Source organism: Macadamia integrifolia, chromosome 7 (genome assembly GCF_013358625.1).
Source record: "Macadamia integrifolia cultivar HAES 741 chromosome 7, SCU_Mint_v3, whole genome shotgun sequence".
Taxonomy (NCBI): Eukaryota; Viridiplantae; Streptophyta; class Magnoliopsida; order Proteales; family Proteaceae; genus Macadamia; species Macadamia integrifolia.
In genome coordinates, this window is record NC_056563.1 from 11,081,192 (window position 1) to 11,096,160 (window position 14,969).

General features: G+C 37.8%; 2 protein-coding genes across 5 annotated transcripts in view; one reads left to right on the forward strand and one right to left on the reverse strand.

The window, feature by feature from the left end:
- Positions 1-6,703, forward strand: part of LOC122083873 (probable inactive serine/threonine-protein kinase fnkC) — a 7,742-nt gene extending 1,039 nt beyond the window's left edge. For 2 of the 4 annotated variants that reach the window (XM_042651793.1, XM_042651795.1), the window contains 10 exons: positions 86-218; positions 280-443; positions 1,868-2,072; positions 2,143-2,177; positions 2,292-2,372; positions 3,009-3,141; positions 3,243-3,409; positions 5,461-5,740; positions 5,862-6,034; positions 6,361-6,703. In XM_042651793.1, coding sequence (XP_042507727.1) covers positions 86-218; positions 280-443; positions 1,868-2,072; positions 2,143-2,177; positions 2,292-2,372; positions 3,009-3,141; positions 3,243-3,409; positions 5,461-5,740; positions 5,862-6,034; positions 6,361-6,524 — 1,535 coding nt within the window. In that variant the 3' untranslated portion in view covers positions 6,525-6,703. The remainder of the gene's footprint in view (positions 1-85; positions 219-279; positions 444-1,867; positions 2,073-2,142; positions 2,178-2,291; positions 2,373-3,008; positions 3,142-3,242; positions 3,410-5,460; positions 5,741-5,861; positions 6,035-6,360) is intronic. The other 2 variants (XM_042651796.1, XM_042651797.1) reach the window with 2 other exon arrangements.
- Positions 6,704-10,491: 3,788 nt separating this feature from the next.
- Positions 10,492-13,961, reverse strand: LOC122085037 (NAC domain-containing protein 30-like). Its single transcript, XM_042653473.1, has 4 exons — positions 13,827-13,961; positions 12,221-12,393; positions 11,831-12,102; positions 10,492-11,314 (listed from the first exon to the last, which is right to left on the reverse strand). Exons 2-4 carry the CDS (start codon positions 12,378-12,380, stop codon positions 10,817-10,819), a joined length of 930 nt encoding a protein of 309 aa, XP_042509407.1. The 5' UTR covers positions 12,381-12,393; positions 13,827-13,961; the 3' UTR covers positions 10,492-10,816.
- Between the last annotated feature and the right edge of the window lie 1,008 nt (positions 13,962-14,969).

The following is a 14,969-nucleotide window of genomic DNA, read 5'->3' on the forward strand; positions in this document are numbered from 1 at the left end:
GGGGTGTGGGGGTTTGGGGGTGGTTGGGGAATTGGAGGTGGTAGGAAGGATGAATGCCATGAACTCATGCGGTTGGGTTTTCCAGGAGACCTCTGTAGATCAATGAGAGATGAACCACCGACCCACTACACCTTCAAAATCACTCAACTTTCACTGTTTTCGAAGATTTCCAATGAAGGATGTCCTTCCCAGAAATTCCAAGTTGGTGGCTACAATTGGTGAGTTTCTTCTTCCTTTCTTCTGTTTCAAAACTGGATTACCTGACATGTACAAATGCAGGCAATTGGTTCTCTACCCAAATGGGAAAGGCAAGGGCGAAGGTCGTCACTTGTCGTTCTACCTGAGAATAGAAAATACTTTTCTTCCCCTAGGTTGGGAGGTCCAGGCTGTTTTTCGCTTATTTGCATTCGACCAAATTCGAGGCCAATATCTCATGCTTGAAGGTAACTTCTTCCATGCAACTCTGCTATCAGAAAAGTATTCACAGACATCAAAGCATGAATGTCTCAAAATCATTTATGATCTAAATGTATTTGTCAACTAGAGAATTGGATGGTTGAAACAAACAACTCATTTCCTTCATGCTCATAATTATCCATATATTAGGAGTGATTTTCCTTTTGAGAATGTTATTCAGAGGAAAAGAAGAACTGAGGGGTAAGAAACCCCAGTCCCTGTGTAAGGCCTGTTGCCTTCCACAAGAAACCAGGCCAACAAAAGCTCTACCAGAACAGTTCACTTTAAGGATGTGTCCATCTAAATCCATTCACGCTCGAAGGGCAAGATTATTCTCCCCTGGGGCCAGCATATTGAAAGGAGGCCCTTCCAAATCATGGAGGAGAACGGGCAATCCAAACCCTCTATTGGCCCTTATTCTGGTAGAATCTTATACAAATCCTAAAATCAAATCAACAGCAACGTATCCACTCCAAATTGTCGTAGAAAATCCCCCTTCTGTCTCTGTTGAAATTTGCAAAGTGTAGACGATGCTCACAAGGTCATCACTTGTATTTTTTCCATTTTAATTAACCTAACCAACATCAATTTTTGACCAGAGAATTTCTTTGTTCTGCCAAAATGGGGGAAAACAGTCGAACAAACAAAATTCTGCCACCTGGATGACCAAATTTGAGTATAAACAAGTTCAACTACACGTTTAAAATATTTGATAGGCCATTTTTGTTGTTCTTCTCACTATACATTAGGTCAGCATCATCTAGTCTGTTAAACCATTTATAGTGCAAAAATATTAGAAAGAAAAATGATTCTGTGCTAATGAAAGCTTAATCGTTGAAAACAATCAGGATGCCGGATTATATAAAGAGGATAGCAAAGATCCAGAGATGGGTTTCCAGAAGCCTAAAGGTTTAGGATCAGAAACACAGTAATAAACCAGAATCAAAGCGAATAATTAATGGCCAAAATCAAAGAATATTCAATAACACAAGATCAAGATATCAGATGATTAATAATGCAATGGATTACTCTATTCTATCAGGAAAAGAATAACAAAAATTGAAACCAATCCAGCAGTGAGATTCCAAGTCAAAGAAGAATGCTTCTTGAAACGATCTCTCTAGAACTGAGGACTGATAATAGTGAAGGTAGATTGATCTCAGAACAGCAAAAGAAAATAACGAGATTAAGCAACAGCAGCATTTAATAATTATAAATATGTCAATGTTTAACACTAGTTGTTCTCGGACAATCAAACTCAAAGTTCTCGGACAATCAAACTCAAAAGGTTGAGTCCTTTTGACTTAATAAATGCTCATTGAGTTCTTGAAATTTGATCCTTTAGTACTCTAAATTTTTCTAATGTAATCACATAATTAAATTCCAATTTGTATTCATCTCTTCAATGCAGAAACTCAAGGGAAGCGTTTTCATGCAATGAAAACTATATGGGGATCTGATGAGTTCATCCCACTCAGTGTGTTCAAGAACCAATCTTATGGATATCTTGTTAATGATACATGTGTGTTAGGAGCAGAGGTATTTATTATTGGAGAGAGTAGAACAGGAAAAATTGAATGTCTACGTCTTTCAAAGGGAGCTAGATATTACAAACGGTATGCGTGAATGCCATTATTTTATCATTTCTGCTTCCCCAATTAGCTTTTTGACATTTAAATGATGCAGGATTGTCAGATTTTTTAGTAAAGGATGCCATGAAGGTAAGGGTATTCTTTTCAACAGCATTTTCTGGTCCAAAATTCATGATATTTGTATTTCCATCTGGTAAAGCATTCAGTGTATGTTGACTGAATTTAATGGATTTGTGTGGATAGAGCCTATTCTGCAACCAGCCTATGGTGTTCCTGTGGGAAAGTCCGCTACATATGATGCTACCTTTTCCTCTTCTAAAATAGGTGGGTGAATAAAAGTAAATCATCAATACAGACAGTTCTCAAGGATCCAATTTTGAGGGATCTACCTGTAGAATTCGATACTAATAAGGGAGAGGGAATCGTGGTCTGCTGTTAGAGCAAGTCACGATTTCCTATTTTTGTAATGCTTCCTAGTTTCCTATTCATGTTATGTCTCAGTAATAGCAAGTCTATACATTGAATGAAAGGGGCAGTCCCAATCCTAACGTTGTAACTACCAAAGTTACAGCCATCTCTATTTCTCTTCCTCTTTCTTGTTAACACTAACAACTTGACCATTTCCAAACGTTTCTGTTTTATGGTTGGGTAAAAGCACTAAGTGCCAACTCAATTGAAAGTTGTATTTTCTGGGTTGGACTGTTCCAACCCAGATGCTTCCTTCTTGCACTCTTAATAAAATAAAATAACATGCAATTCCACCCTACCTTCACTTCTCAGGATAGCATGCACCTTACTAGCCTTAGTTTGGACAAAATTTAGATGATATTTTGACTCCTTTTCTCCTTGTTCTGTTGTTGTAAGGTGTCTTGACATATGATTTAACATATATTTAATAATCTTTCGATTTTCTTTAGATGGAATAAATTTAACAGAGTTCCATTGTTTTTATCTTGGTAGAAGTTCCAATACAATCATTGAGAGATGATATGCCAACACACTACACATTTAAAATTACTTCATTTTCACACCTTAGCAAGCTTCATAAAAAAAGATGCGACTCCAAGGTTTTCCCTGCTTGTGGCTATAAATGGTAACTTCTTTTGCTCATCATCCTCACCCTCATCCTCATCCTCATCCTCAAAACCATATTTCTTAACATATATACACGTATATTTGTGGGTTCACATGCAGGAAAATGTCTCTGTCTCTGAATAAAAACAAGCAGCAGAAAGCTCATTATCTGTCTCTCTACTTGGGCATCGAAGAAACTGGATCCCTCCAGCTTGGTTGGGAAATTGAGGCTGTTTTTCGTTTATTTGTATTTGACCAAATTCAAGGCCAGTATTTGATGCTTCAAGGTACTTTACTACAACATGGATTTGTGCTACCTATCATGCCTAAAACTGTTATTGCACTCATTGTCACCTGTTGAAGTTCCCACCCCGACCCCCACCCCCTCCCCCTCTGCCATATTCCAAATATTTGTGTTTGTTTCCACAAATCCTGCTCTGCCATTCTTCTATTGAACGCCATACTTGAATAACTTGCATAAGACATTAAAAGCATTTTTTAAAAAGTATATAAAATATGGACAAAAGCTTTCATTTAATGCCCTAATTTACTTGACTTGGATTTCATAGTTTCATTTTATCAATATTTTGCTTGGAATTCCAAATTTGGTTCTCCTAAATTTTTCTACGTTCCTTCTGCCCTCTAAATTATATTTTTTATCTCATTGACATGCCAGGGTTAAAAAAACCTGTTGTATTCTTAGGTAGATATGGTAAGATTAAGAGAACAGATTAGCTGAAGGACAGAAACACAACAATCCAAGCAAACAGAAAAGGACAAACAATATGGTAGAATATAGAAAGTCAAATATTTCAGAAGCTAATGGTCATATAGGGCTTATATTTTCATTGGATGGACCCTCACTCTGCTATCAAATCCCTCTAGGTATCAAGCTGATGTAAAAAGGTATGACATGAAAAAGAAACTTTATGCCAACAGAGTTTAGAAACTCTAGAGAACATAATAACTCCCAATCCATGTATTAGATGACCTATCAAATTCAGATAGAATGTAGTACTAACAGGGAGGAAAACAATATCAAAAGATGAAGTCAATCCAATGGCTGGATTGACTAGAATGTTAACTTGAATCCCTGCAGCCAGAATTAGTAACAGTATGAAAAACAGAGAACTAAGGAAGAGAATATGTTACGACCCAGCTCACTGAAGGGCCCATTGACACCTCCGCTGATGACGTGGTCCAAACCTCTGCAGCTGAACCTCTTTGCACACCAGGGAGGATGAGGAAACGACCTACAAGGCTGGATGATTATGTGTAAATAGGGTGCCTGTTGTAAGGGGAATTCTGTTAGAATTCAGGGTAAGTGTTAGGAAATGATTGGGTGGAGATTATTGTGTCAGGGAATATAATCTGTTAGAAAATGGCCTATAAGTATGTAACTGTTTGTGAAGAATGATATGAAAAATATACCCGATTCCTCTCTTCTTCTTCTTCTTCTTTCCAGGAGGTCGCTATCCCTCGAAGGTAGCCTTCTTTAGAAAATTCCCCTTTTCGCATAACAGAATTCCTGCAAATCAGTATGTAAAACAGTGAGCAACTTGTCTTAAACAATAGGGGATGGAAGGAAGTGAAGGGATGGGCACGAACAAACCTAGAGATCGATGGTTGCTAAGTTACAACTAAAAACAGAGGAAAAACAAAAGGTGATGGGAACAGAAACTGTGGGGATGGTTCTGTGATGGGACCTGCAGAAAACCTCGGTAGGTGAAGGTATGATAGGACAGAAACTAGGATTAAAAGATTAAGTGAGAAAATTCCTAGAATATGGCCAGGGTAGGAAGGATATACCTGCTGGAAAAACTGACAGAATCAATGGATGGAAGAACAAGAAAGGAGAAGATGCATCGAAAAGAGGTAAGGATATGATTTGGTGAAAAAGATATAGGTTAGGCTTCACCATCTTTGTTGCTGCTACTTTACCATAGGAGCTATGGCTTCAATGTGTACAAAATTGTGGAGAGGTCTCCCTACCTCATCTATTTATTAATTGGGAAAAAGAACGCTCCCTGTAGGTTGCATGGCCCCTGTGCCAATGCAGGGCCAAATGAGGGGGAACACATGGGCATCAACAGAGGGTGGGTTTTTTGGGTCACAGATTGAAATGGGAGTGACTTTGGCTAAATCGTGGGGGCGTAGTTGGGCTGTCTCTTTCTTTATTGAGGCTGGTCTTGTACTGCATCAAAATCCATCGAGCCAATCTGTTAAGACTAATCTTTTTTTTTTCTTTTTTTAGCCTGTTGATCTTTTACCGCTCCTTTAATTTTTATGCTGAACATTGTCATTTATAATTCAAATCGATTTCATGCCATCAATGCAGAAAACAATGCAAAGTTTCATGCACCGAATACCGAATGGCGAGTTGATGAGTTCATGTCCCTGAGAACCTTTAGTGACCCATCTTGTGGATTTCTTGTTAAAGATTCCTGCATCTTTGGAGCTTCTGTTTTCATTTGTAGGGAGAGATGTTCAGGCAAAGGTGAATGCTTGGAGATGATAACAGAAGGTGTTACTACTGAATATACTTGGAAGATTGAAAATTTTTCACAGATAAAAGGAAGCTGTGTATGTGAACCATTTGGTTCTGGATATCACAAATGGTACATGCTGAGTACGCTAATACCATATTATTTATTTGACTTTTAGTTTCCTCTTTTATTTTACTGTAAGGGATCACTATTACATCGTAATTTTCTGACCTTCATTATCTTCTGAATGCAGGAGACTCTTTTTCTATCCAGGAGGATATGGACGAGTTCTGGGAAACTATATTTCTCTTTATTTGAAATCAGCTAATTCAAGTCCCAGACCTTCTGGTGAAGGAATATTTGTGCGTTTGTCCTTGACAGTGATTGATCAGTCAAATGGCAATGGCAATGTCAATGTCAAATGTGGTAAATTCTCAACTTATTTGACATCATTGAAACTTCTGAATGCCATTTTATGTGGAAATAATCAGAGGTACCTCTTCCTTATTACTGGTTGACATGGTGCATTTTCCCAACAAGAATCTCATGGCCAAATAGCCTGCTTAGCCATTTTGAGGCATTGAATGGCTTTTCCAATTGAGTCACTTCCCTTCCCTTTAATTCCCCCTGCAACCAAATGAAGCCTCAAGTGTGATTGAGGTGTAGCTATAATATGTGATTGTTATGTCTCGTTATTCAATGTTGGATTAGATTTTCGACAAGAATTTACATTTCTTCTAATAATCTTGCAGACGCATTTCGGTTTCCAGGCCAAGGACTGATGGGAGGTTTGCCGAAGTTGATGCCACTTAGTGTCTTTACTGATCCATCAAAAGGTTTCCTTGTGAATGACACTTGCATCATTTCAGCAAAGATCACAATCCTTGGAGCAGTTGAAAATTTTCAGAACTTTTAGTACTAGGGTCTTGAGTGATTTTACATTCTTATAGAAAATGTAATTAGTGAGAGAATCTAGCTATTTGATCACTCCTTTTTCCTGTTATATAGGATAGCTTTTTTCGAGAATCACTCTTCCTTCAGAATTTCAGTTGAAACTGAAGTAGAAATGCTCAAGACACAATCTTGAATTACTTACTTCCATTTCTCGGGTGCATTTAGTAATGCACAGTTGCTTATCATTATCAGCATTGTTTAGCATATCAGAAGTGTGATATTAAAAGATGTATCGTATCGTTCGAAATTGTCTCCCATCATCTGGGACTGTAGTACAGCATAACATCAAAGTATGGTCTGAGATACTAGTAAAATAGAGGAAATTACCTTAAGTAGTTAAAACACTCGCCAAACAAAATGAAAGCGAAGACTCCACTTATGATACAATACAACAAGAGATTCCTTGATGCCACCCTTTTATGCTATGAGTTCAATCATGTCTGTATTACCATATAAAAAATTTGTGTGATATAAGGTATCTATTAATGTAAAAGAAGGCAAGTTTGCATTTGTAGCTCATGATGTAAACTGAAGTTCCTACCAAAAAAAAAAGGGGATGTAAACTGAAGTTACATATAACATTACATAAAAGACAATATGTAGGTTATTTTTCTTTTCTATTTAACTCTGAAAGATTAACTACTACAGAGGAAATAACTATTGATATATATCCAAGGCAGTGCCCCCTTAACCTTGGATGCAACAAAGAATTCACAGTATGAGTTGCATTTTTCTACCATTGAAACAAAAGTCCCATTTCGAAGGGGGAAAAAAAAAGTCACCAAACTCTTGATATTAGTTTGCCTTAGCCCTGAGGGTGAGACGAGGCTAGGTTGGCTGGGTATCTTAAAATCCAATCCAACCTTAGGTCTCCAAAATTCAACCCAGGATTAGGTTCAACCCTGTCGGGCTCGTGCCAGTCCAACCCAACCCTAATTAATCTTGATTGAACCGGGCTGGCCCTGATTTTTGCTAGGGTTGGCCTAACCCTGATTGATCCCATTTTTACAATCGAGGTCGGGGTCACATTGGAGAAGTATATCGATATTGGAAGGAATAATGAAATTTTGTATTTGATGGAGTTAGAACCTTCCGTATAAATTGGGTATAAGAATCAATAGCCCAGATTTTATTATTCTGAATAAAATGATAAGATGATAGTCCTAAATTATATTATATAGATCAAGTTAAACTCAAGTTTGGTCGGTTGGACTGGCTTGGCCTAGGCCTTAACCTAGGCCCGACCCAACCCTGACCTAGGGTCAATGTTTTTCAACCCTAACACATCCTTAGGGTCAGAAATCTTAGCCCAAGCCTTCTTTGGGCTTAAGGCAGGTTCTGGTCGTCAGGGCCAAACATATACCCCTAATTTTCCTACAGGCTAATGATTTAATTCTATGTAGAACAAAGCTAATTACTATAGTTAGAAAAAAATAGAAATTATAATGATCATTAGCGCATATGAGGATATGCTGACTGTCCATTTGGTTGCAAGTTAAATTGATGGGGAGAGAAGTGAAAATTTTCAAACTTAAAAAAGAAGCTTTTGTAATCAATCATTACCCAACATGATTATAGAAAATTACTTAAATTTCTTACTATATCTTGTATGGAGAAAGAATATGTGCATGGTTGTGCATGGTGCATGATCATGCACACGGCCGTCAAATGGAGTTCAAGAAGGGTGCATAGTAGACTCATCCCATCCAACGGCTTTGTGCATGGTTGTGCACCATGTACGACCGTGCATAAAACCTTTCCCCATTTAGTAATAATACTTTATGGAAGAAATAACACTATCTCCTGGCATGTGTCTTCGTGTATACACAACAAGTGTAGAAAGATCGCCAACCCAAGGGGGTAGCGTAGTTGGTAAAGCAACGAACTTGGTACGAATCGTAAACTCGGATGTCCTGAGTTCTACTCCCACTAGGCACACCTTGGGCCACTCACACGGGGGTGTTTAGTGCTCTTCACTGCTTTCAGTGAAAGTTGAATGATTCTCATTCAACCCCAGTATGACCCGGTCCATGCGGTTGTGGGGTCAGTATGGGCCCGCCGGACTAGTCTGGCCAAAGGCCTGGATACTCATCGTTAGCAAAAAAAAAAGTACAGAAAGATCGCATTGCCCCACACTAAAAATGCTCCGGCATAACCTTCCATTGGCCAAGCATGATGGTGTGTACCTGCGCCAGGAGGTAGAGTTCTCTTCCTATATATATATATATATATATATATTTTTCTATTCAAAACTAAGGAATTTAGATGCAAAGTAAAGTGAAATTTAATACCAAATATAGAATGATTTGGAGTTATTGACATCCGACATAACTATGTCGCATAATAATTTAAAAAAACAAAAGAATAGATTGAAAATTTCCCTTCCATTCCCTTGATCCCTTCCCTTCAATTCCCCTTTCAACAAAATGAAGCATAGGGCACAATCAGGCCAAGCTAGATGAGGTTTTTATAAACCCAGCCCAGGCCGGGTCCAAGGCCTTGGCTATGGCCTAGCTACACTTGGTCTTCTTTTTGTTTTAATATTTTTACGTATGCCAGGGCCAGTCTCACCCAAGGCCTTAGCGCAGGCCTGGCCTGGCCTGACCATGGGCTCGAAGATCCCAATCCTAGCCCTACTTGTGGGATGGAAATCCTAGCCCTGTCCTCGAAATATTTCGTGGGGCTTAGGCTTGCGGGACCAAAATTGCTCCCCCAAATCCACATTAGATAGACTCTAAATTAATTTTCGTTTTCTTTAATCTTAGGCACCATACCCCCACAAAAGTGTAGGTGCAAAGGGTGGATCTCGCACCAAAAGGTCTCCCTATAGAAGGGAAGAGGATGACTCTAATGGATAAGGTATTTTGTCTTGCCCAAAGGTTGGATTCAGTCAAGATTAGGAGGTGGGAAGGAGTTAAAAACCTAGCCAACCCATCCAAAAACCAATCTCTTTCTATTTTGACCATTCTTAGAAGAACATGTGGATTGCAATATTGCATATCAATAGAAGCATCAAATTTACGCTATCCATTGCAAATACCCATGTCAATTATTTAGCCGTAGAACGGCATAACATAAAGAAACCCATTTTATTTTATGAAAATATGGGTATTATAATGGCCAAAAATAGAAATTGTCATATTTTAAGAAAAAGAAAATTTTGGCATTATGTTGACCTAAAAAAGGATAATTCTGAAAAATCATTTTGTAGGGAAAATCAAATGTATTAGTTATTGTCGAACCTCATGAGACACCCCTCCAAAGATAGGATTCGGCCACTCTCCAATTAATTGGACCCCCAATTAGTGATCTACCGTCTTAGAGGGTGGGGGGACATATATCCTAATATGTGCGCACGCATCCCATGTTCTTCCTGTCCTTGGATCACTAATTGAGCACCGAATTAATTGGAGAAGATCTCCCTCCCCCCGTCTCCCACCCACGCACCCTCCCAAAAGATAATAGAAGACTTGGAAACATTCAAATGCAGCCCAAAGCACCAAGAGAAAATCCCTAGAGTCTGGATGAATTCTTATCATGTATATAATCTTCTGGCTTATAGATACCAAAATGTGAATTTCTGATAACAGTAATCCATATTTAGTGGGTGTAAAAGAGATATTCTGACTTTATGTTTCCAATATTTAAAGAATGACCAGATTAAAAGTTAAGTACACTTTCATCATGGTTACATTAGTAAATCTACCTATATATCTCTCCCTGCAAAAGGGGGGAAAAAGAAAGAAGAAAAGAAAACATGCATTTTTCTTGCAATCTTATTGTTTATTCAATCTAACCAATCAAAATCACAACACAACCTTCTGAAGAGCTCCTGGTTGATCTTTCTTACTAGCAATTTGGAAAGTTAAATTTAAAAAAAAAAAGGTAAAAATATCCAAATCTATATATTATCTTTGAACCACAAAAGCAACAGTACAAGTACATATTTATTCTTATTGCAGAAAAAAATAAAAGTAGTACATAAAATTCTACATTTTCATTTAGTTTATCATACTTTATAACAACCAAAGAAAAAAAAACGAAAGTTAGTAATACTGCACCATATGATAGTAACAATAACTATAAAGAAGTTACAGATACCAAGGATAATTCCTAATTTACAGTTATAAAAAGTAATGATAAAAAAGACAACTGAAAAGAGAATACTTTTCTCCTAGTTGCTCAAACTTGGAGGAGTCTGCTTTGCAAGAAGTCCTCTTTATCAACTAAAGTAACCCACAAACTATAAGACTGTTACAAGTTATGAAAGTAACCAAGGAGACTATTTCCTTGATTTTGGGCTTCCAAGTCATAACCTTGTTGAATTAATGGGAAATTAGTAGTGGGACATGAGGTAGTGTCACTAAGTTGAGATGCCAGAAGCTCATCCAAAGTTCTCCAATCATAATTCTCCTTCAATGTACCACAAGGCTCAAAATCTTCTCTAGTGGCTAAACTGGTAGACAGTGTAGGGCTGTCTAGTTGAGGAAGATCAATGAGTTGATGATCTAAGTGAGAATTCTTGGATACAAGCTCCTGCTCATAGAAAACAGGTTGATGATGAGGAGGAAAATTTGTGGTTCCCTGGTAATGGTTAATTACTTGCACAGGACTAATAATCTCTGCAAATGATTGAATTCCATGGTGTTGATCATGATCCCTTGCATAGTAAGCACGATTCATCATCTGAAAACACTGGGAATGACTTGGACTCGGCTTCTTGAATGCGCGACACACCACCCATCCTTCTTCCTGCAGTTTCCAAAGCATTGTACAAATAGTTAGAACTCGATCTGACCATGTAATTTAATTTTAGGGTTCTTCTAGCCATCACTTTGTCTAGTGAAGTATAATGCTTTATTATTTGCTACTTCGCAGCATATGAATTAGTCCATGTGATAAAGGACCCCACATACATCTCAATGGCCAAATTTTAGTCCAAAGTAAGCAATGAAAATTGCTCAAACTCTGATTCAAAATATTAGTAAAATCACCAAGATGCCATCAAATGGAAATGAATATAAAATACAAAAATTACATCTTTTGGTAATTTCAGCTACTTCATCTACTCATTTAAGCTCAAATTGTACCAATGAGATGCTTGTCTGATCCTCTTTCACTTGGATGAACCCATGTGCTTTCTTGTGGCAAATAGTGAAACATTTTATTTCACAAGGCATAGTGACTGGAAAGAAAACTCCTTTAAATTTTCGGTAAATTATTATCAAAATCATAGAATTAGTAGTAGAAAGTTTTGATTGAATTTGCCTGAGGAGGTCCATGTTCAGATGTTTGGAGCCGATATTCATGCATGATCCAGTCAGATTTCTTCCCATGAGGTGCGCGGCCCTTGTAGAATACTAAGGTCTTCCTCATCCCTATAATTCTGTTTTTGGAGAGCACTGCCTTGTCTCTTCCTGTTGCTTTCCAGAATCCAGCTGCTGTTGCTCTATTTGTCCTTGTTCCAGTTGGGTACTTCTTGTCTTTGTGACTGAAGAAGTACCATTCATTTTTTTCCTCATTTCCTAGCTTGCATCTATCTGCAATATAATAACCAATCACATTTATATATGTTAAAACCAATTATCTAAATCTTATCTAACTAATAGTGTTCTCTTCTTTGTGTGTGTGTGTTTGTTTGTTGAGAGCTAGTCTTACCTTGGATGTCCCATGGCTCTATTCTGTAGAGATCAATTTCAGTGATGACCTCCATATCAATCTTTTGGGAGTTCACCTTTCTCTTGAGATAGTAACCCACAAGCTCTTCTTCTGTTGGGTGGAACCTAAAACCTGGTGGAACACAGGATTCCATTTCCATTGTAGATGTTCACCTGAGATTCAAAGCCCACAATTAGAGAGAGAGAAAAAAAAAATGATCAGCCCTCCTTGTTGAGTGTACATTGGGCCCCACCATTTGAAAGATACCTGCTCAGAAATTCTTCTCTCCATCCATTTAGATAACAGAAACCTCCCAATCCATTGGTTGTTGAAGAGAAAAACTCTACAGTGTTTGTGGATGGGGTGGTTGAAGACTTGAGTCATCTGTTTTTTTCTCTTTTTGGGTAGAGAAGACTTTAAGTCTTCAGCTTAGTCTCTAGTTTTTTGAAGCACAGGGAAGGTGTCTCATGACACACCTTTGGACCAGTGGGTCCAACTAGGGAATATTAAACCATCCCTTGACTAATGGATATCTAACCGTCCTATATCCCTAATGTAGAATGAAAATTATTATAGACTCAACCCCACAACTAAAGGCATTCTACTTTTCTGTTCAGAAAGATTTCTAGACACACACATGCCAAAGCTTATTGCATTCAATTTTCACTGTCAAGTTGGACGACATACTCTTCATCCAGGACCACTTAATCAATCATGATAAAGAGTTCATTACCTTTGACATTTAGAAATCTTGCATGCATGCTAATAAAGACATAGACTCTCTAATTAATTACTTTTGACATATAAATCTGTGCAAGAACTATGGCAATTCGAATATGAGTAGTCTGATGTGAAGGATTAATTGTAAGTATTTGGTCATCCTCTATTTAATGGTTAGCTTTTAAAGATGAGTTTCATCCGAGTCCTTAAAAAAATATATGTATTATCCTATCGGGATAAAATATTTCGACCTAAGTATCTGTTTTCATGAATCCGAATTCCTAAAAAAGAATGAAATTTGATAATAAGTTTGATATGTGATTATGATCATCAACCTCATATAATTATGTGCAATGCACCGATGATGAAGATTGTTGGGTTCATGTGGAAATAGCAGACATTAAAGGAGGACCCATGAAGCAACTCAAGTGTCTTCTTAACAAAAACTTGCTTTGGTTGCATGAATTTTGGCTAAAGTACATATCTTACGTAGGCAAAGGAGCCGAAAACTTTGAATTTAGAGTTTAAAAGCACAAACCCTAGTTATGTATTTTTTTGAGTGGAGTGCACTCCATGCCCATAGTGGTGGAAAACCTATCCCCACAACCACAAGTTGCACAACTTCACTCATTAATGGCAACCGGAAAATATCGTTCCATCCGGCCGCCGCCGCCGCTGCCGAGGACTTCTAGGTTACAATTCTGAAGAATCCTAATCTCAAAACCCTTAACAAAAGTTGATCTATATCTGCTCATCAATCAGATTCCAAAAGCTATCTCTTAAACTTATTTAGCTCTAGCCAACCACTAAAAGATGCATATTTCTCATAGATGAATGATATATAAGCGAATAAATATAAGAATTGTGTCTTGAGAGTACTACTCACCTGAAAATGTGATCTTGCCTTGTCCTTCTGCTTGCCTCAAAATAGAGAGAGAGAGAGAGAGAGAGATTGTGTTATGGGAATGTCTATTTTGAGATTATGTTGAATGAGCTTCTGGGTTGTGAAGGGAGAGAGAGGTTGAAAGATATAAACAAGATGATATAGAGAGAGGGGAGAGAAGGGTGTTATCGATTGCGCGTGGGGTGGCAGAGATGAAAGGGTCGTTTGGACGGCGTGACACCAAATTTTCACGCCACCCTCCACCGATATAGTGTGTCTCAAGATTTTCCCATTCTAAGCCCAAAAACACTCTTTGATTGGCCAATACATCTCTCCTCCATCTTTGTTTGGTGTGCCGCCCTTTGCCATGTGTCAACCTCTATGACTTGCCACTTGGCTGCCAAGTCATATTCCACCAATCCAAAATCATGTACCAATCATTTATGTGCTTCTCAACAAATTCCTTCCTCTGATGTAACCCTTTTCTTCTTACATGGCTAAGCTTCTGTAGCCTATGTATGTATCTTGTATTGGCTTGGCTTGGCTTGGCCGGTTGGCTTTGTGACGTTACAAGTGTTAAAACCCATGATACTTAACGTAATGTATTCCTTTCCTTAATTAGTTTTTCTCTATTTAAGAACTAAGAAGCATATAAAAAATGGAAGAAGTATATAAATGAGAAGATCTTGGTCGACCTGCAAATTAACTCCTTTTATAATTCATGAGGTTACAAGTGGTAATAAACTAACCCATTATTAAATGCTTATGGGTTAAACTGTAACTGATTATAGTTGGGTACAAAAATCACATATTTAATTGGTTGAACCATTAATCCATGACCTAGACAGACCCTTTTAAGGTTTGAATACCTCAGAACAATGCTTGTCTTTAGCTAGAATGGATGGTTTAAGTTCATCTGATAGAGGCTCTCTGCCATCCATCCTCCTTTTGGTAGATCATGAGTCCACTTCTCTCTTGGTGGAACTGTTCCTCTCAATCTTGGATAGGTCCACTAATTCTAGGTTTTGGTCCCATCAGTTGAACCAATTTGGAAAATGCTAAGAGAGATTTAGATAGGTTGAGCAAGAAAAATTAGTTGAGCAAGAAAATTAAGTCATTATGTCCAGTGACCCAACAATGATGTAC

Bases quoted from the DNA above. Each gene is read 5' to 3' on its own strand.
- LOC122085037 (XM_042653473.1), bottom strand. From the start codon at position 12,380: ATGGAAATGGAATCCTGTGTTCCACCAGGTTTTAGGTTCCACCCAACA. The intron at 12,103-12,220 runs GTAAGACTAGCT...ATTATATTGCAG, and splicing joins AGAGCCATGGGACATCCAAG to ATAGATGCAAGCTAGGAAAT. The intron at 11,315-11,830 runs GCAAATTCAATC...TGGAAACTGCAG, and splicing joins CTGAACATGGACCTCCTCAG to GAAGAAGGATGGGTGGTGTG.